Here is a 22622-nt window from a genome sequence, read left to right on the forward strand (position 1 = left end):
CTTTTTATAATACGAATGGCTGTTTTTCTCTTCTTTAGTTTTTTAGATTATTTTCATTTTTTTTTCTTTTATGCCTGTTCATTTAATTCATGCCTTTACATTGACTTGGCCTGCGGTGGGTTGGCACCCTGCCTGGGATTGGTTCCCTGCCTTGTGCCCTGTGTTGGCTGGGATTGGCTCCAGCAGACCCCCGTGACCCTGTGTTCGGATTCAGCGGGTTGGAAAATGGATGGATGGATTGACTTGGCGTTAGTAAATAGGCTGAGTGTGCAGTGTGATGGACGCACTCCCTGTCCACGGTTTGTTCCTGCTTTGCCCCTTTTGCTGCTCGTTTGTACCCTGAAATGGATAATCCATCCATCCATCCATTTTCCAACCCGCTGAATCCGAACACAGGGTCACGGGGGTCTGCTGGAGCCAATCCCAGCCAACACAGGGCACAAGGCAGGGAACCAATCCTGGGCAGGGTGCCAACCCACCGCAGGACACACACAAACACACCCACACACCAAGCACACACTAGGGCCAATTTAGAATCACCAATCCACCTAACCTGCATGTCTTTGGACTGTGGGAGGAAACCAGAGTGCCCAGAGGAAACCCACGCAGACACGGGGAGAACATGCAAACTCCACGCAGGGTGGACCCGGGAAGCGAACCCAGGTCCCCAGATCTCCCAACTGCGAGGCAGCAGCGCTACCCACTGTGCCACCGTGCCGCCCTGAAATGGATAAACTGTTTAAAAAAAAATCAATGGATAGATGAACTCTGGGGTGCTTTGTTAAGTTGATTTGTAAAAACGCTTTAAAATAATGAGCCTGTGGCCCTCTGGATCAATCAAGTGAATTACACCTTTTTAAAAATGGGAAGACCATTTCTTAAATAGCTTTAGATTTTATAAATGATTAATAGAATTTTCTTTTCACATTTAAAGAAAAAGTATATTTGTACAAATGAATCATCACTTAAACTAGAAATTAAAATCGGGGAAAAGAATAAAAAAATGAATGAAGAGAACGAGAGAGAGAAGAGGTTGGATGATGTGGAGATAGTGAATCAGGAAGTGCAACGGATTAGCAAGGAGGAAGTAAGGACAGCTATGAAGAGGATGAAAAATGGAAAGGCCGTTGGTCCTGATGACATACCTGTGGAAGCATGGAGGTGTTTAGGAGAGATGGCAGTGGAGTTTTTAACCAGATTGTTTAATGGAATCTTGGAAAGTGAGAGGATACCTGAGGAGTGGAGAAGAGTACTGGTGCCGATATTTAAGAATAAGGGGGATGTGCAGGATTGTATTAACTACAGGGAAACAAAATTGATGAGCCACAGCATGAAGTTATGGGAAAGAGTAGTGGAAGCTAGGTTAAGATGTGAGGTGATGATTAGTGAGCAGCAGTATGGTTTCATGCCAAGAAAGAGCACCACAGATGCAATGTTTGACCTGAGGATGTTGATGGAGAAGTTTATAGAAGGCCAGAAGGAGTTGCATTGCATCTCTGTGGACCTGAAGAAAGCATATGACAGGGTGCCTCGAGAGGAGCTGTGGTATTGTATGAGGAAGTCGGGAGTGGCAGAGAAGTATGTAAGAGTGGTACAGGATATGTACGAGGGAAATGTTACAGTGGTGAGGTCAGCGGTAGGAGTGACGAATGCATTCAAGGTGGAGGTGGGATTACATTAGGGATCGGCTCTGAGCCCTTTCTTATTTGCAATAGTGAAGGACAGGTTGACAGACGAGATTAGACAGGAGTCTCTATGGACTATGATGTTTGCTGATGACATTGTGGTCTGTAGCGATAGTAGGGAACAGGTTGAGGAGACCCTGGAGAGGTGGAGATATGCTCTAGAGAGGAGAGGAATGAAGGTCAATAGGAACACGATGACAGAATACATGTGCAGTGGAATGGTGAGGATGCAGGGAGTAGAGTTGGCGAAAGTGGATGAGTTTAAATACTTGGGATCAACAGTACAGAGTAATGGGGATTATGGAAGAGAGGTGAAAAAGAGAGTGCAGGCAGGGTGGAATGGGTGGAGAAGAGTGTTAGGAGTAATTTGTGACAGACGGATATCAGCAAGAGTGAAAGGGAAGGTCTACAGGACGGTAGTGAGACCAGCTAGGTTATATAGGTTGGAGACGGTGGCACTGACCAGAAAGCAGGAGACAGAGCTGGAGGTAGCAGAGTTAAAGATGCTAAGATTTTCACCGAGTGTGACGAGGATGGATAGGATTAGAAATGAGGACATTAAAGGGTCAGCTCAAGTTGGACGGTTGGGAGACAAAGTGAGAGAGGCGAGATTGCATTGGTTTGGACATATGCAGAGGAGAGATGCTGGGTATATTGGGAGAAAGGTGCTAAGGATAGAGCTGCCAGGGAAGAGGAAAAGAGGAAGGCCTAAGAGAAGGTGGGGAGAGAAGACATGCAGGTGATGGGTGTAACAGAACAAGATGCAGAGGACAGAAAGGTATGGAAGAAGATGATCCGCTGTGGCAACCCCTAACGGGAGCAGTCGAAAGAAGAAGAACAAATACTGTTTAACTTGTGATATGTGTCACTGTATATGTATCTGCGCTCAGCTATTTCTTAATAAATATGTATTCGCTAAAAAGTAACAGATTTTAAAATACTTACTGGTAATTTTCTTCTCTGTTGGAAATTTCCGCTTAACTAATTTATTTAAGATTACATAAACAATCTCCATTTTTTGGGGTTGCTCTACTGTACATATTTTCAGTTCTGTCTGCTATGAATTGATAATTGAAAACATATTTGAAACTGTGGGAAGCTGGATTTGTGTTGACTTAAGTAATAACAATCTTCAAAAAGTGGGACTTAATTAAATGGCACAGTTGTTTGATTTTTTTATTTTAAAATTGATCTCTTCCCATTTTTATTACTTCATTAATGTGTTGACTGTTGAGCTATAAACACTGTATATCATAAAAATATATCACAGTACAATACAAACTATACTAAATGAACATCAGACATGGGTAAAAAGTAGTACACAACATAATATTTTATTTAACTTTATTGAGACTGAACAACTAGCTGGTGATGGCCATGTCACATAAGGTGAATTTTCCAGTGATTTTTAGTTGTAGCCTTCATTACATAATCTTAGCCGTTCAGAGTCAGATCATTTGTCCAGTGACTTACTCCCAGTAGTCCACGAGGTTTTATTCAGTTTAGTTGTAGGGATGGCCTCTGTGTGTATGAGAGTTGACAACCAATGAATGCTTATCCAGAAGTGCAATGCATATAATGCAGAATTTCACAAAATAAAGAAAGGCTCATGTGTCTGATGTTTTGTGTTTTATATACCACTAAAGAACGGGAAAAAGGGACGAGCAAAACAGTGTTGGAAGGTCAACATGCAGTCATTTAATTTAACATGCCCAGTGAATCCCAGTCATGTAAACTGACATACTGCAGTCGGCAAATCAGACATCCCCTACAACTAGAAGTCAAGTATTGTGACATCAGCTTAAGAGATTCTCGGGATCTGTTGTGGTGTCTGGTCTACTCTGTGCTTTGCTGCTTACTCTAAAACTGTCTTTGTCAAAGAGTCAGATACTGTTTTTTTTTTTTTAAGAGTGTTTTTCTTTCACCTCCAATGAGGCACCTTGTTCTGTTCATTATGGAATGTTTTTGTGCAAAATACTGTACTTTCTGTTGGATTTTAAATAATTACACGGAAATCAAAAATTGATATTGTATTAAATAGTCAATTTCCCCTAATTAATTAGCATTCCCATTAATTCGCATAAAAGGAGACAAGCTTAATAAGTTATTGGAACAACTTGTTCACTGCTCACAAATGCTTTGGAGCAGGCAAATAAGAAAACAAATGTGTAATAGACACCATTATGGAGAGTGGCATGTTATTCAAGACCACCTCTTGTTGTTGGCCTCATTTTTACTGACTTTGTTATTTAATGCATGGCAAATCTGTGCAGTTTTAAGCATCTACAACTGAAGTTTGGCTGTGAGCCTGTTGTGTTCTGAATCCATTTATGGGTAAGGTGCAGTTAGATGACCTGTGGCATTGGGTAATTTAAGCTTCATCTTCCTTTATTATAATGGTGTTTACGTTTTTTTTTGTTTTGTATCACTGATTAAATTTTCTTTTTCTGTTCTGGTACATTTATCTAATGCATTTTAACCACCAGGTCCTGGTCCTGAGGAAGGGGATACAGGTTGGCGCAGTGGTAGTGCTGCTGCTTTGCAGTAAGGAGACTGTGGAAGATTGTGGGTTCGCTTCCCGGTTCCTCCCTGTGTGGATAGCGCTTTGAGTACTGAGAAAAGCGCTATATAAATGTAATGAATTATTATTATTATTCCCAAAATGTGTCGTCTTTGGACTCTGTGTTTTCGGCCTTCTGTGTGATTTCCTTCTCTGACATCATCCTCTAGTGGTGACTCATTTTTGTGGACTCCTGTTTTACAATTTTCTTCAAGCTTTGTTAATGATGAATAACATGCCTATTTTTGTTGTCTTTGATATCAACTCGTATGTCTGATTTGTCACTATTTGTATTTTTGGTTGTTTTATGCTCGGGGTCGTCTGAGTGTGTTCAGTTTTAAATCACAAGCGTTTTTGAGACCTTGTTTATTTAACAATATTTTAATAAAAACACATGTGTTTGGGACATTGTAAGCATACAAGTGGATGACTTAACATATGGATTATACAACATGAGTAACAAAATTTTTTCTATGAATATTTAGGTATTGTTTCAGCCACAATAAACTTTTGTTCCAGCAGAAACTTTTATCACTATTCTGCACCAATAGATGACATTCTCGGTCATCACTGTAAACTACATGGGGTAATTAACACATAGAAAACATATTTTTGGGTGGAATGTTTCCTTTAATGTACAGTAGGTGTATTCATCCATCCATCCATTTTATAAACGTGCTTATTCAGATCAGGAGATCACAGGGAGGCTGGAGGCTGGAGTCTATCCCAGGAACCATCAGGTTCAAGGCAGGAATGATCCCTCGGACAGGAAAACAGCTCATCACAGGGTGAACACACAAACGTATACAGAGCAGGGCCCAATTTACCATCACCAGTCCACCTTACCTGCGTGTCGTTGATCTGTTGAATGAAACCAGAGCACTCAGAGCAAACCCACATACAGTAGATGTCATGGGGAGAAGACGCAAACTCCATGCAGAGAATGACCAGGTTTTGAACTTCAGTCTCCTTGTTGCGATTGTGCCACCGTGCTACCCACAAGTATTGATTTGTAGTTAAATGTCCTACATATTTGCTTCTTTTGTTTTGCTTTGATTTGAACATCTAAAATTCCCATCTCTGTAATTGCAGTAGGTCTGTTTTCCTAAGCACTCGAGCATTGATGATTAGATGTTTGTAGGTTTTACTATATTTTGATCAGGGCTGTTAGTTGACTGCCACTTAGATGGTAACTAATGAAGTGTGCTTGGAAAACTCTGTGTCCTCTTCTTTTTAATGTCCTTAGGATCAAATACAAAATTAAATACCGTATATACTCGCGTATAAGTCGGGTTTTGAAACCCAAAAATCGATCATAAAATCAGACTCCAACTTATACGCCGTTCAAAAATGCGACGCTTAAATTTTTTTTTTTACATCTTCTTGCTTCCTCCAGTCTCACATCAGTTTCTCAGACACATTGAATTTTGTTCCAGCAGTGTAGTTACCAATTTCTTTTGCTACTTCAACAACGTTTAATTTTAAACCTGCTTCATATTTTCTTCTGATTGAATGCTCCATCATAGATAAGGGATGCTCTTATAATAAAGGTGTATGAGGGTGTGAGATACAAAAAACACAAAACAGTGCAAATGTCGCTTCGGAATAGTTCGGGTATTACCATGTAGTCACGTAGGCACACTACATAGAAACAAAAAGCTGTGTGCTCCGTGGTTACTCTCTCAGATGGGCTTTAGCATTATTTATTCTGTAAGTGCCTTGAGCATGGGAAAGGCGCTATATAAATAAAATGTATTATTATTTATTATTATAATCTCTTGGACCAATAGCGGGAGTTTTCCGCAATCGATTTATACAACCGACATTATAAAATACCGGAAATTATACAGTAAAATCAAGTCCCGACTTATCTTCGGGAGAACTTATCTGCAAGTATATACGGTATATGATAAAAGGAAATACAATGGACCACAGATTTCAGTTTCTGATTATTAAGAAATTTGCAAACCTTTGTGAAAACATGGGGGCGGAGTGGTGGCTCTGAGGCTAAGGATCTGCGCTGGTATCCCAAAGGTTGCCTGTTCGAATCTCCGTCACTGCCAAAAGAGATCCTACTCTGCTGGGCCGTTGAGCAAGGCCCTTAACCTGTAATTGCTCCAGGGGCGCTGTACAATGGCTGACCCTGCACTCTGACCCCAAGGGGTATGCGAAAACTAACAAATTCCTAATACAAGAAATTGTATAAGGCAAAATAAAGAACAAAAAAAAATAAATAATAATGAATCATTGAGTGTAGACTGATGGGGGAAAATGGCAAATTTATCAATTTTAAACTAAATCTACAACACTACAAATTGTGCAGATAGAGATGGGGTCTGGATGTTTGTGGAACCCACTGTCCTAGTCCTAGTAGTTGTGGTATTGCAGTATTGACACATGTACAGAGTACAGTAACATTCCTACTGCTTGTCTGACATACATGCAACATATCATAACTCTTCAGCTCTATGAGAAATAATCATGTATTCAAATACAGATGAAGATAGATATAGCTTACGCCTTACTAGCCGTATGCCTACTTATGTTCAATTGTGTTTCCATTACCTGAATCCTCATGTCTAACCCTTCACCAGGATATTTGAAGAAGGCGATGGCTCACTGGTGCCTGGATTGAAAGAGCTTGTACTCTGCAGCCAGCTGTAATATATGGCCAAAGTTTCTGGAGACACACGGAAAAAATATATAAAACCAAAAAAAGCAGTTATAAATTAAAACTGTTGGTCTGCTTCTAAATGTTGAAAACTGTGACCCTTCAGTGTAAGATAAAACTAGTCAGGTTCAGAAAGAGGAAGGCTTGTGGAGTCAGGTAAAGGCAAAGTGCATTACTGGGTAATCAATGATGTTGGCTAATGATCTTCTGTTCCTCTCTTGGGTGTTGTTTGCCAGGTACAATCCAGCAACTAATGAGTGGAGCAGTAACGTAGCTTCATTAAGTGTCGCCAGGAGTGGCATTGCAGTGGCCGTCATAGGGGGGTATCTCTATGCCCTTGGTGGCTTTGATGGCATCACCACTGTAAGCACAGTGGAAAGGTAAGGATTTGTTAAAATGAATGATGACATTTTCTGTGCAGACCTGTCCTCTTTAAAGCATGCTTATTCTTGTTTTTCACTTTATTTTATATATTGTATATGTCAGTTGGGTAAAGTAATTAATTCCTGTGCATAACATGGCTTCTTATCTCTTTTAGTGCAGGATCACCATGGTCAGTTTTTCAATCAGAAGCTCCATTGTTGCTCTGAGTCCTTGTTTTCATCTTTCTGCCTTGAGCATGAACTGGCAGCATGATGCTTAAGAAAGGGGTCTACAAGTGGTAGGATTAGGTAGCCCACTGGGATGCATTTTCTACCTAGGGAATTCATCAGTATTTTCTATAATACTTTTTCTAAATTGCTGGCAATTCATATTGAAAAGATTCAGGTATGAATGATGATGAGCCTCTGCAGGGCTCCTTAGAAGTCAGTTTATTTAAACAGAATGCCTCCTTCTTTTTAACTTTCTGATGTTTATTTGTTCTCATTTGATTTTGAAGTTATTTGTTGTATAAGTGTGGCTTGATTGCATGTAATGTTGTTTTCTTAAAATAAAATTAATATGTAAAAATTAAAAAATAAATAAGTAGAACTCCTCAATTTGTACATTGTTTAGAATAAAACAATGAATACAATTCTGTAAATATTCTTGAGTGGAATTCCAGTTTAGTAAATGTCACATAAAGCAAAACCCAAACTGTCACATCTATCAAAGTCCAATTAAAGAAAGAATTAAAAAGATACAAAAAATAATTGGGCTGAGCCTCCATATTGGCATAACACATTATGAAAGTGCTATAAAAATTAAGGAAGTGTGAGAGACAGGGCCACCAATGATCCCCAAACACCGGAAACAACTGACACACAGACAGTCACGGGTTCAAAACAGATGCTTTTATTATAAAATACCTCACAAAAGCTTTCTCCCAGGTCCCACAAGATCAAGTAGTCACGACATTCTTCTTCTTTTCCTCCTTCCATCCACCTCTCTCCAGTGAGTGTTGCCTTCATTCCTCCCAGCTCTGATTCACCAGAGGAGGCTGAATGGCTTTCTTCAATGTCCGACCCAGGAGTATTTCCGGTGCCAGGACATAGCCTGAAGGGAGCTCTTCCAGGTCAGGTGGAAGTCCTGAAATGTAGGGATCGTTAATCTCTGCAGCACCCCCTGGTGGATCCTATGTTACCCAGTAGGGCTGCCTGTCGGCACTACAACTTCCATCATGCCCCACAGGGTTCCACATGGTTATCAAGGTTCTCGGATGTTGCAATCTAGCGGATTGGGAATAAAAATATACAAAATTAGGATCTTCCCTAACTGCTCTCTCATCTTGTCCTGACCGGGTAAGAGTCCCATGCTCATCTTGGCCGGGATGTGAGATAATCGAGCTTGGCATTTAAAGAGGACACTATGGGAGGTGGGTTGCATGGCAAAGCCGATCAGGTACCCAGATATTGTCTGTGTGGAGTCTTCACTTTTTCTCCTGGTCTGTGTGTATTAACTTCCGCAAACGTCTAGCTTTCCTCCCACATCCTCAATTATATGCCGGTTACTTTTAGAATCCTAAACTAAGCCTTGTGTAGCGGCTTTAAAATGGTTGCTGATGCTTTGAAGGAAGACAGACACACCAATATCCAAATTCTACCGTTTATTCTATAAGACAAGCAGTAAGGGGCACAGTCAACACACGCAGCGACAGGCGCTCTCTCAGTCTTCTGCAACAGCGTCATCCAGCTTTTTTTTTTATATGTATGTATATATATATATATATATATATATCCATCCATCCATCCATTTTCCAACCCGCTGAATCCGAACACAGGGTCACGGGGGTCTGCTGGAGCCAATCCCAGCCAACACAGGGCACAAGGCAGGGAACCAATCCTGGGCAGGGTGCCAACCCACCGCAGGACACACACAAACACACCCACACACCAAGCACACACTAGGGCCAATTTAGAATCGCCAATCCACCTAACCTGCATGTCTTTGGACTGTGGGAGGAAACCGGAGCGCCCGGAGGAAACCCACGCAGACACGGGGAGAACATGCAAACTCCACACAGGGAGGACCCGGGAATCGAACCCAGGTCCCCAGATCGCCCAACTGCGAGGCAGCAGCGCTACCCACTGCGCCACCGTGCCGCCCCATATATATATATATATATATATATATATATATATACAAGATTAATAGTGAAATTAACACCAAATGAAACAAATAGATTTCAACAGAAATCAAATCCTGGTCAAACAAGTGCAAAATATCTCCTTCTAACAAACTATGCGTTCATCCATCCATCCATCCATTATCCAACCCGTTATATCCTAACTACAGGATCATGGGGGTCTGCTGGAGCCAATCCCAGCCAACACAGGGTGCAAGGCAGGAAACAAACCCCAGGCAGGGCAACTATGAAAATAAATAAAATAAATAAAAATAAATACTTATTGTTATCCAAATTAACCTTTTCAAAACCATACAAATTTAACAAATGCATATGAACAACAACAATGAAGGACAAAGTATAATTAACGTTGTAACATACCTATAAGACAAGCAGTAAGGGGCACAGTCAACACACGCAGCGACAGGCGCTCTCTCAGTCTCCTGTAGCAAGCCAAACAATATGCTAATGAGGCTGGAAATTAAATTAAACACTTTTAAAATCCATTTCTGCCAACCAAAAGTGACAGCAGAACCTCAAGATACATCAATAACCACATGACATGATGTTTCTATGCAATTTGAGACAGAATTCACTATTTCAAAACTTGTCAGCTTACACGAGAAACGGAGATTATTGAGAAGCGTCTTACCTGCAACAGCGTCATCCAGCTTTTGCCGGGAGTCTGCTGTTACCCTACATGTGTGCCCTAAGGGTGTTTCATTAATTAAAGCCCTCCCCTGCTACAACAGGCAAACAGGAACTATTATACAAAAGATACACCGATTGCATTCATATTAAACAAAAATGACAATGTACAAAACAGAACCATTTCAGTAATTAAAAAGTCCATAGTTTTGAGATTGTTCACAAAAATAAAACAAACTGACTCAGCCACATATTCAGCCCTTCACCCCTGAACTTTTCAAAACACTGAGGGTAGGGTAATGGCAGAGTTCTGAATAACTGTAACATAGTATGTCATTGTTTTCTCACAGTACATCACAGTACTCTTATGTGCGACAAAACCGTCTCCCAACCAAAAGGGAAAGTGTCAAAAGGAAGCTGGCCAGACTTCCAATGTTCACTTGCGTAAGATGGTGCCTTATACACAATCTCATTCTAATGAATAAATGACTGCTACTCCAACATTGAACTTACTTAAAAGGATTATACATATTACTAGGGGGCTCTGCCCCCTGCTCGCTTCGCTCGCCAACCCCTGGTGTTGGGAATGACAAAGAGCGTGATGTATGAATGAGATATAGAATAGTGTGACGGTGTAGATGATGCAAATAGAAAGCAAACAATAAAGTGTGTGGCACAGTGTAAAGGTTTATTTGAAAATTTCTTTGTACACGCCGTTTAAGTGTAAAAGGAAATTCCAGCTCAGAACTTGTAAGGTCATTTAAGATGGCTATTGTTGTGATCAGAGTCAAGTTTGTCAGAGCTTAGAAAGAGTTGTGTCTCTCCAGGAAGTAATGGAATGACTTGGGTATTTATGTTTTCCACATTAATATTTTTTGGACATAATATAGTGCGTTGTGTTAAAAGGGGCATTTGGTCTAATGAGATTGCTGTTCCAAATGTCTCTGTAACTAAGTCGTCGCAGATAAAGGCTTGAGGAATTGTAATAATATGTGGCTGAAGTCCATCTGTATTGGTGAGTGTACCATCTCTCAGTAGTAATAAGCAATTGTTATGATCTGGTTCTGGACATCGTATCTTTTTTACTAACTGTATCTTTTGAAAGCGATGCCAATTGTCTGCGTATTTTAAGGTGCACTGAACAATAGCTGAGTGCATGGCATCTGGAAGAATAGCTAATCACTGTCTAAAATCTCCTCCTCATAAAAGTACCTTTCCTCCAAATCAAATATTATTATTCATAAACGTTTGTAGAAGTTTATGAATGGTGTTGAGTAAGTGACTTCATGCCATTGAACATTCATCAATAAACAAAATTTTTTCAAGACGGATGTCACGTGCAGTGCCACCGTTAATGTTCATAGTGGATACCGATTTGTAGGATCTAATGCAGTTGATAAAGATTTCACTTTCAGGTACATCGTCAGTTATAAGCTTCTGTAGATATTCAGTATATGAATGTAAAGAAGGCAGTCTAATTTGACCCTTTTGACAACAACGTGTAAATGTATAACTTGTATTGCCAGTTGTTTCTTCAGGGAAGTGAACTGAATGACAATGATTGCAAATGACATTCATTAATCCGAATGAATTTTCCTGGTGTATGTTTTGCTTGTGCCGTTTGAGAGGCGCGTTGTTGCATGTGTAGTATTTGGGACGTGTTGTTTTGGAGCTGTAATCCATTTGCCTGTGCTGTGTGAGAAGCCCGTTGTAGCCTTCGCTGCCATTAACGTATGTCTGAGACGGGAGGTGTTTCGTTTTGAATCCGTGCCTGTTGCGATGCAGCACTTTGATTGATAGTTTGCGTCATGTGGATCCAGGATGTAGATTTGTGCATATTTGCGTTGTTGATTTGTTTCAGGGTGCACTGTTCCAATGCGATGCAGTATTTGTGCACATATGCGAAAGCAGTATGGGCCATTGCCTTTTGGTGGCCTGATATTTACTAAAAGCAAATGAACTATTGTAGGATCTAATGCAGTTCATAAAGTTTTTACTTTTAGGTACATCGTTAGTTAGAAGCTTTAGTTGAGCTTTGCGTTTTTGGAGTCGAGACATTTTTTCTTTTAGAAATATGGATAAGTAATAAGGAGTATTGCACTCACTGTTAATATGGAGCCTTTTCTGCGGTTGAACGGTTAATAGTGCCTTATTGTAATGAGATCCACCTATGCTGCATAGCCGTCTATTTTGTTGTTTCTTTCGTGTTCGTGTGTTTGTTCCTGTTATCCTTTCCTTTTCGTTTTGTACCCGTGACCGTGTATTCATGACTTGTTTCTTTCTCAGCATGCGAAATATGGATAAGTAATAAGGACGATCGCAGTCACTGTTAATATGTTTCCTTTTCTGCAGTTGAACGGTTAATAGTGCTTTATTGTAAGGAGATACACCAATGCTGACACCTATGCTGTCTAGTGTGAAGGTGTTGACGTTCACTTTAGAATATGTGGCTTTGGGTGTCACTTCTTATGGATGTGTGGGGGGGGGGGGGGGGGCGAGGGTTGAGGATTGTTGTCGCGCGAGCGTCTTCTTTCTTTTTGTGTTCCTGTGTCTTGTTGAATCCCCCTCTTTGTGTGTGTCCCGTCCCTTGCTTGTAGGGTCTGTGGGGTGGTTTTGTGTTCTTTTTTTTGTGTTCCATGGGCTTGTTGAATCCCCCTCTTGGTGTGTGTCCCGTCCGGTGCCTGTAGGGGGGGGGGGGGTTGCCTTGCTGTTGTGCGCGAGCCTCTTTTTTTTTTTTTTTTTTTTTTTTTGGGTCTAGTTTCGTGTGCAATGTGTTTCGTGCTTTGCCTGCGTTTGACTACTTTTTTATGTGCCTTTTCCTTTTTTCGGTGCTCGTTGCGCCTCATTTCTCCATTTTTCCTGTGCTCACTCCTTTTTTCTGTGGTCTTGTCCGCCTCTCGCGGCCCCTCATCCGCCTCTCTCACCCTCTTTTGTCCGCCTTTCTCGGCTCCTCAGCCGACTCTCGCGGACTCTTTTTGCGCCTGCGCAGTACGTCTTTTTGCAGCTACGGCCCATTGCCGGATGTGCCTGCGTCCATCATCCGGTTTAGCATTCTTGGTTAGTAATATGGATACACATGGCTAGTTAACTTAGAACTATTCCAATAGCATAACTGACGGTTGTTTTCAAAAATAAAGTTTTGGCTAACCCACTAACACCACCACTAGCTTGTTTGTTTCTCTGCGTAATGTTCTGAATCAATCTGCTAACTGGTTTTACTATCCTTCCCACTCTTGTTCAGATATGTCCCACCATGTTACTTGGTACTTCGTGTCTCAAAGTGATCTCAGACATTGTTCCTCTAGCTACTTGGTCCTCAGGATGACTGTGGTTTAGTTCTGGCACTTCTGCGCCATGCATGCTATCTGTTTCACTGTTGTTGGCCATGTTTGTTTCAACCCCAACACTGTGACTCTCAGCACATGGTCCAGCATGACTACTTACATCATTACTGTCTGCTTGGGGGTTGTCAGCCGCAGGTACAGCATTGTCAGGGGATACTTCAGGAGGTTCAGATGATGCACGTCCTCTTTCTGGAGGAACCAGTGAAGGGGTTGTCTCTGCTACCCAACTGACGGTATGCTCTGTAGGGTCAAACTCTGATCCAGTCACAGAGGCAGTTCTATCCACATCACACTGGTCCCAACTTAGTTCAGAGCCACTGTCAAAGGAAGGCTCCACTTCCTGTTCAATTACTACTGGCAAAAAGCTAGCTTGCAAGATCAAGTTCCTATGAACAATCTTCTCCTGTCGATTGATGGTGTTTCTGATGTGGTATATATGGCACTTTGAATCTTTAGAGACCACAGTGTACAGTGTAGAGTCCCATCTGTCAGCCAACTTCCAGTGGCCACATTCACCTCTGTTTTCCAAGAGAACTCGATCTCCTTCCTCAATGTCTGCACCTTTTGTCCTCATGTTGTACAAGTCTGCCTGGCGCCGCTGGCTGGAATCAGCGTTGACTTGGGCCAAGATGAGAGCTTCCTTAAGGTCATCCCTCATTCTCCTGACATAGCTATCATAGTCAGTGATATCACTGTTCCTCTCCACATTGCGTAACATAACATCCACCAGTAGTCTAGGGACCCGTCCATACATCAGGTAGAAGGGAGCATACCCAGTTGAATCATGAGCTGTATAGTTATATGCGAAAGTCAGTGTCTGCAGCATTTGCGGCCATTTAATCTTATCCCTGGGCGGTAAGGCTCTGATCATGTTCCCTAAGTTTCTGTTGAACTTCTCAGTGTGGCCATTCCCCATTGGGTGATAAGGTGTTGTTCTTGACTTTTTCACACCTACAATCTGTAACAGCTCCTGGATCAGCTGGCTCTCAAAACTCACCCCTTGGTCTGAATGGATCCTCTGGGGGAATCCATAGACACAAAAATATCTATCCCAGAGCTGGCACGCAACTTGTTTTGCTGACTGGTCTGAGCAGCAGAAAGCATAGGCCATCTTGGTCAAGTGGTCCGTCACCACCAATACATCCACACTCCTTCCTTTGGAGTCCTCTGCAGACCAAAAGTCCAGACAAACCAGCTCAAGGGGGTACGTGGTCTTGATACTTTCGAGCGGGGCTCTTCCCTCTGGCTCCAGTGTCTTGCTGACTACACAGCGCTTGCAGCATTTGACATATTCTCGGACGTTGTGCTCCATGGTAATCCGGAAAAATCTCTGCCTTGCCAGGTACAGTGTTCTACTCTGACTCAGCCACACTTGCAGTATAAAAGATACTATATAAAATTAAAAGAAGATAGAAGAAGATACTTTAGAAAAGTAAGATAACACTATAAAAGCTCTTCAAAATTAATGCATACACTACAAAAGGTGCCATATTTACAGTTAAGGGGAACAATATGGGAGGCACTATATATGCTTATTGTACAAAATCATTGTATGTGCTTTTTAAAATTAAATAGCACACTATGGAAGTATTCTACAAAGGCAGAGGGAACACTAACGAAGATGCTCTTTAAAATTTAGGAAGAACACCATGAAGAGTGCAATATAATGTGTTATATGTATTGTGATAGAATGTGCAGATCTACTGTAAAACTGGGTGCTGCCTTGCATCTCCAGTGACCTGGATTTTATTCACAGCCTACTCACTGTCAGTGCAGAGGTGGCACACCCTCCTCGTGTTCATGTATTTTTCCTTTGTTGCTCTTCTTTCCTCCTTCACCCCCGTTTGTTCTATATAAGTAAGTACGGGTCTTTTAATGAGTGCAGCCAGGATGGACTGCTGTCAGGATAAGATCCCCCAAGTGTAAAAATGTATGAGTGGATTATTTCACTAAGTGTGACTCTTACTGGGCCTGTTGTTATTGTAACTTTCAGTGACATCTTGACCAAGGTTGGCTCCTTTCTTGTGTCTGGTGCTTTTGAGATAGTTTGTTTCTACATTGCTTACCGAGCAAACAGGTCAGCAGATGATGCAATCAACATGGGACTGCACTACATCCTGCAACATCTCGACTCTCCAGGGACATATGCTAGGATCCTGTTTGTGGACTTCAGCTCGGCATTCAACACTATCATTCCAGAAGTCCTCCACACCAAACTCACTTGGCTCACTGTACCAGCTCCCATCTCCCAGTGGATCAAAAACTTCCTGGACATATAGGAAGCAGCAAGTGAGACTGGGAAAAAATCACATCCAGCACACGAACAGTCAGCACTGGCGCCCCCCAGGGACGTGTCCTCTCTCCTCTGCTCTTCTCCCTCTACACAAATGACTGCACCTCAAGAGACCCGTCTGTTAAAATCCTGAAGTTCGCAGATGATATGACAGTCATTGGCCTCATCAAGGACAGTGACGAGTCTGTATACAGACGAGAGGTCGAACAGCTGGCCCTCTGGTGCGGTCAAAACAACCTGGAGCTGAACAAGCTTAAAACTGTGGAGATGACAGTGGACTTCAGGAGGAGCCCCCCAGTGCTGCCCCCTCTCACACTACTCAACAGCATTGTGTCTGCTGTGGAAAACTTTAGGTTTCTGGGATCCACAATTTCCCAGGACCTAAAGTGGGAACTAAACATAAACACAATTGTTAAAAAGGCCCAGCAGAGGTTGTACTTCCTGCGCCAGCTCAGGAAGTTCAACCTGCGTCAGGAGCTGCTCATCCAATTTTACTCTGCAGTTATCCAGTCTGTTCTCTGTTCATCTATCACAGTCTGGTTTGTCTCAGCCACAAAACAGGACAGGAACAGACTTCAACGGACAGTCAGGATTGCAGAAAAAATCATTGGTGTTGATCTGCCCTCCATTCAAGACTTATACAGATCTCGAGTCAGGAAACGGGCAGAAAACATCATTGCAGACCCATCACACCCTGGTTACAACCTTTTTCAACTTCTTCCCTCTGGTAGGCGCTACAGAGCACTGTACACCAAAACTACCAGACATGTGAACAGTTTCTTTCCTCAGGCCATCACTCTCATGAACACTTAAGTCAATCTCACAGCATCAGGGACAATACTAGGTAAAACCGGAGTCCAATTCCTTGTATGTATACATATAATTGGCCAATAAAGCTGTTCTGATTCTGATTCTGATTCTGCTCTTGGGTTAGAGTTTGAAGAATTAGGTCTTGTATATCTTCGTCTGAAGAGTTTGGTTTCAAAACCTTCTAAATCTATCAATTTTATTAAAACTAGGTGGCTCTGCCCCCTGCTCGCCAACCCCCGTGCGAGCCCTACGCATTCGACATTTCCCAGATCTGCCATTTGTGATGTTTCGTGCTGTGCTTTTGGATAAACACGAATATCAACTCTGTCTTTGATATTTCTGTCTTTCGAAACTATTATCGCTGACAATTCATCACATGTTGATTTTATTATATATGCAAGCGTGATCTTTCGGATTCATATAGAAATCCAAGAAAACTTCTTTGTCCATGTTTTTGAGATAAATTTTGTGTAAAGTGCAATACTTTTGGACGTATGGATTTGTATCCATTATTGGCTGTAGAATTTCTAATACGTCCAATCATTTAACTCTTTCGATTCTATGTTGCATCGCTTCTCTGTGATCATAAATATAAATCTGACCGAATTGTGGTTTCTTTGAAATTAAACTTGTAGTAGCTCTGTCATGTCACCTATGTCCATATATTCAATCTCTTTTCGCTGTTCCATTTTTTCACCGAGTAATAATTTCCATTTGTTAGCTTTAATGCGATCTTTACTATCAGTTTTTTGAGACTTTCAATTTTAGTACTTTCATAATCTCTGACCAGCTCTGCATGTGTTATCGCACCAATGTTTTTGTACCTCTTTACGATATTCTACTTTGTCTTCTGCTCTTTGTCTTTTCTTCTTCTACTGTTTGTCTTTTATTTCCACCCCCCACTTGGACCTGTTAGATTTTCAATTCATCTCTTGGCACAAAAATCTCGTCTCGCGGGACGTGAAATTATCTCTCTGAAAAAGTCTTGTCCCGTCTCTTTGAAAAAGTCTCATCTTGTCCCAAGATTTTTTTATATAATAGAAAGATAAGACATAAAACAAGACAGGGGATGCAATTAGCATGTACAGTATTAAATTGTTTTTTGTGAGCTGCTAAGTTCAGACTAACACATCATTAACAATTTTCCATATTGTTTATTTTATACATTTTGCCACTAAACTCATTATGTCTTTGATAGAACAGTGGAAAGAGAAATAATATTTAAAAACTGTATGTTAGAGACAGAAGGCTCCCCATAAGCTACTAACATGCATTTATTTTTTTCAGATATGACCCTCAAATGAACATGTGGTTCAGAGTTGCACCAATGAACGCTCGGCGCACAGGAGCAGCAGTGGCCGTCTTGGAGGGCTACTTGTATGTCATTGGAGGATCTGATGGGAGCTCACCGCTAAACTCAGGTTCATCAGTAACAACAATCTAACATTCTCATATTTACATTTTTTTTCTTCTGGTTGGCTTTACGTTTTAAATTGATAAATGATAATTAAATTTATTTTTTAGAATTCATGATATAATGCACTGAATAAATGCAACGAATTTCTAAAAAAACTGCAATTCAATGTGCAAAACTATGAGGGTTAGAGTGATTTGGGTTCTTCACATTCATAGGTCGTCACGAGTACAGAGAAATTCCAAAAAGGAGGATGAAATTTTGTTTTGTTGTATTTGGAGCATATATCACTGTCACTTTTCCATTAGCAGATGTCCTTTTCTTTGCCTTTCACTGTTTTGCTGTGGATGGGATCTGTTGCACTATTAATATCCGCCTAATCATTGTTTCTAAAGTTTTGCTTGTCTTTATAATTTGGGAGTGGGTGGGTTCCAGTGCTGTCTTCATCCATTCACACCACAGTACAGCCTGGGATGTTATTCATGTGCCATATACATGATCTCCCTGTGTTCACACAAGGTTTCTTTTCCAGTCCAAGGACTTCCTGTTAGTCTGAGTCGGTGTTGGTGAGATAAGTGCCTGTCCTGTCCCATCCAGGGTTGGTCATTTTCATGCAGACATATAATGGAAGGAAGCTTGACTGAGTGTTAGAGCTTTTAAATATGTGATCTAAAACAAAACTCTTTACAAGATGGGCAGAAACATAATGGAACAGAGGTAGAACAGAATAACACAATGAATATGCAAATTAAGCTAGAAATACAATGAAAATTAAGCCGTACAGAGCGATTTATGTTGTAACAGAGTGCTCTAACACGATGACAGCATTTTCTCCTAAAAATGTTTTTCATTTTCAGATCTATCCAAGTACAAATGAAGCTGAATTATGATTCACTGTCAGGCTCACAGATTCTTCCTACTCCGCCATGTCCTATTTTCACAGAATGCCAATCAAGCCACTGCTGTGAACCTCTGGCAAAGTAAATTCCTTTAACACTGAGCAGTATAAAGGTCAGCGGATCACCTCTGCTCCTCCACATGCCATCCATTTTGGTTTCTATAAAAATTAGAACTCAGCCAAGTAAATGTCACTGGTTTCAAATTACTGTGTCGCCCGACACTGCTGTGTACTTTATACAATAAATCATTCTGTGCTTTAAAGAAAGACTGATTAAATAGTGCAGTTTGTCTAACAAAAAATGCTTGGGTACATAAATATGAAAAAGAAGATATTGAATGAAATCTCATCACAGTCTTCACACAATTCATTGTAGTCGGCCTATTTTTCAAGATGCGCCTCATGATAAGTTAAGAAAGTAACACAAGATGTCAGTGCCCCAAAAGTGTGCTGCTGCGCATTGGTTTAATTGCCGTACAGTTTAGTTTAATTTAGTAAGGTCTCTATTTGAAGAGTCCTTTACACGAATTTATTCATTCTGGCTGTTGTAACTGGAGCACACAAACATAGTGAAAAAGTCCCACATTGCAGTCTGGGACCTTCACTAGCCTGCCCTGATATAGCCTCACCCCAGGCATCCTGACCCAAAGGGGGTCTGGCTTTAAATGTTCAACATACTATTTTAAATGTCCCAAAATATGCAAAAATACACATAGATGCCCCACAAGGGAGAGGAAATAAAACCTTGGATTTGAGAGACAAGTCCAAGTACAGAATGTTTATAAATGAGGGAATTTGTTTAAATTTTAACAAAAAAAAAACCCAAAAATGTCACATGATAAATAAACAAAATAATTATGGAAATGTGGCAGTGTACAAAGACTACTGCTGTCGACCCTCCACAATATTTTTCACAGGAAAAAAATGTGCACAATGAAAAAAGTCCACAACATGCCCACGGGATGTTCACTTGTTCAAATCATCACCTGACTCAGAACAAAGCAAATGGACTATGAGTGTGAAAAACACCAAATAATACAGCCAATCAATCAATCAATCGATAAGTAAATAAATAAATGTATATTTGTGCAGAAATTTCAAAATGAATTTAAAGAGTATGTCAGGAGTAAGCATTGAATTGCTTGACAGCAGTGGACAGAAAAGACCCCCAGAGTATTAATAAAAAGGAAATTACATGTAAATCCTGGCCATAATATAAGTCCAGCACAGTGACAGTAAAAGCATGAAGTCCACATAAATAGCTTTGGTGAGCATTTGAACAGCATGGTTCATGGAAAACGTTTTTATTTTATGACCTTCATCTAATGTGGAACAACTTATCTGGGTGGCTTGAAAAGAAAGTAAATATGAGTGTTGTGTAGGCGTGTGTGGTTGGCATGTGATTGCCAAGAGTACAGGCACTGCCAGGATGGCAGAGAGTACGTGAAGATCCCAAAACAGACCTCCACAGAAAGAGTGTACCATACTGGCATTGGAGGAAGTCCCTGCACAGACCAGTAAGAGAGGGTAAGGTTCACTAGAGGGCAGCAAACTGGGAACACCAGAGGATCTACAGGCCCAGACATCAGTATAGTACACAGATATGGCCTGAGAAAAGACATGTCATGTTCTTTCAGGAGGCTAGAGGGCAGGCAGTCCAGCAGGTGTCTGAATTTTGAGACAGAAAGAGGGGGAAGCCCAGTGAGGGTTAGCAAATGCTTGAAGAATCTCCTTGCCGCTAGTCAGCAGTAAGGGCTTTCTTCTTGTTAAGTTATGCACCACACTGCCAATTAGGAGCAGAGAAGGTTGCCATGAAAGTCTGGCAGCAAGACTAGAAGGTCCCCTTTTCTGAAATAGTTACAGGTGGGGCTGTGCTGTCCATTTAAAGGAGTGGGTAGTTGACATGCACCCTTAGAGTTCAGGCCCATTAAAGAATACAGAAGGCTCTGAGTTGAAGGGACTTCTACCCTGAAGTCCATGTACCAGAAATGGGATGACTTACTAATCCAAGAAAGGGTGAATCAAAATAGGAATTTACAGGGTCTTTGGATGAGTGTGATGGATTTCCATCCCATCCAGAGTTGCTTCCTGCCTCATGTGTGAGGCTATCAAGACTGGTTTCAGTTCTAGTGAAGTATTTAATAGTAAACATACACACACACAATATTTGGAGCAATCTTGTTTCATATTAGATTTGGATATTAGAGGAAATCAGCCTGTTTCCTCCGGGCGCTCCGGTTTCCTCCCACAGTCCAAAGACATGCAGGTTAGGTGGATTGGCGATTCTAAATTGGCCCTAGTGTGTGCTTGGTGTGTGGGTGTGTTTGTGTGTGTCCTGCGGTGGGTTGGCACCCTGCCCAGGATTGGTTCCTGCCTTGTGCCCTGTGTTGGCTGGGATTGGCTCCAGCAGACCCCCGTGACCCTGTGTTCAGATCCAGCGGGTTGGAAAATGGATGGATGGAAATCAGCCCTCCATTCCTGCTCCTTTCAAGGAAGCTGAGATCAGGCAGGATTCAGTCAGTGAACCAGAATATGCCCGCATTAGCATATTTAAATCACTCCAAATGGAACACAAGCCTTCATGGGGCAATTAAACCAACACTCACAGAGGTACAATATTGGGGTGTCTCTGGTGGTGTAAGAAAAGAGTTCAAGAGGAGAAACTACATAAGGGGAAAAAGAACATAGCAATGCCACATAGGAGGCATCCCAGTCCGAACCAGAACCCATGTCTCAATCCTATATACCACGCTAATGGGCCATCATCACTCAACTGTTCTAGTTAGTTCACTCTAAATTTGTTATGCTTGCTCTATTAATATTCCATTGGAGAGAGTAGGCTTTAACCTTTGACCTCTCCTTTTTGGTTTTCAGTGGAACGTTACAATCCTGTTGAAGACTGCTGGCACCACTGTCCCTCTCTGAGCTCCTGGAGAGAGAACGCTGGCTGTGCTGTCTATCGTAATATGATTTACGTAGCAGGAGGGAAGGACGAACGCCTAGAGCTCAACACAGTGGAGCGGTTCAACCCAGAAAGCAATCAGTGGTCAACAGTCAGACCCATGCAAAACAAGAGAAACCAGGTAAGGGAGCCTTTGGCATCAGAAGACCACATTCCTGCAGCCTCACTCCTGTCCTTTTAAATGTTAGATACCTGACTTTATGCAAAAGCCAATTGTCCAAGTTTTCACAAACCCCACACTGGGTGATGTTCACATTTTCTGCTTAAATTTACCTTATTTATCAGAAAGAAATTACAAATAATAGTTGAAACGGTGCTGTTGGAACGTCTGTGTCTGCTAGAAATTAAGATCTTGTATCTTAATGGCAATTAGGAACTTTGGAAGAAGTATTAGGGTAGCACTGCTGGGGGCGGGGTTATGGACATGGGGTGGGGATTGGAAATGTGATGGACAGGTGGACAACAGGGGACTTCCCCTTTCCCAATCAGTGCTACATTCTGAATGTGTCAGTCATGTGTCAAACTTTTACAATGTAAATAGCTATGTTATTTATAGTGACACTGAATGTCCATTATCGATACCCAGTTAGAGCCACTTAACAGCATCAGGAGAAAGAAGGACGCCAACCCTGGATGGAGCCAATCACAGGACTTTCTAATGCACAGTGTAAATTTAAAGTTGTCTATTAACCTAACACAAAGGTGTTCGAATGCAGGAGTGAGGCCCAGGCAGACATGAGGAGAATGTGCAAACTCTAAATAGACAATGACCTGACTGGTGACTGAACCCAG

The 22622-nt window shown here is 41.4% G+C and overlaps 1 protein-coding gene across 2 annotated transcripts in view; it reads left to right on the top strand.

The window, feature by feature from the left end:
• si:ch73-29c22.1 (kelch-like protein 20) overlaps positions 1–22622 on the top strand; it is a 38938-nt gene that overhangs the window by 12757 nt on the left and 3559 nt on the right. Inside the window, exons 4-6 of one of the 2 annotated variants that reach the window (XM_028808880.2) lie at positions 7153–7296; positions 17844–17977; positions 21743–21951. In XM_028808880.2, coding sequence (XP_028664713.2) covers positions 7153–7296; positions 17844–17977; positions 21743–21951 — 487 coding nt within the window. The remainder of the gene's footprint in view (positions 1–7152; positions 7297–17843; positions 17978–21742; positions 21952–22622) is intronic. The other variant, XM_051931774.1, reaches the window with a different exon arrangement.

This window comes from Erpetoichthys calabaricus, chromosome 9, assembly GCF_900747795.2.
Source record: "Erpetoichthys calabaricus chromosome 9, fErpCal1.3, whole genome shotgun sequence".
In the NCBI taxonomy this organism is placed as follows: domain Eukaryota; kingdom Metazoa; phylum Chordata; class Cladistia; order Polypteriformes; family Polypteridae; genus Erpetoichthys; species Erpetoichthys calabaricus.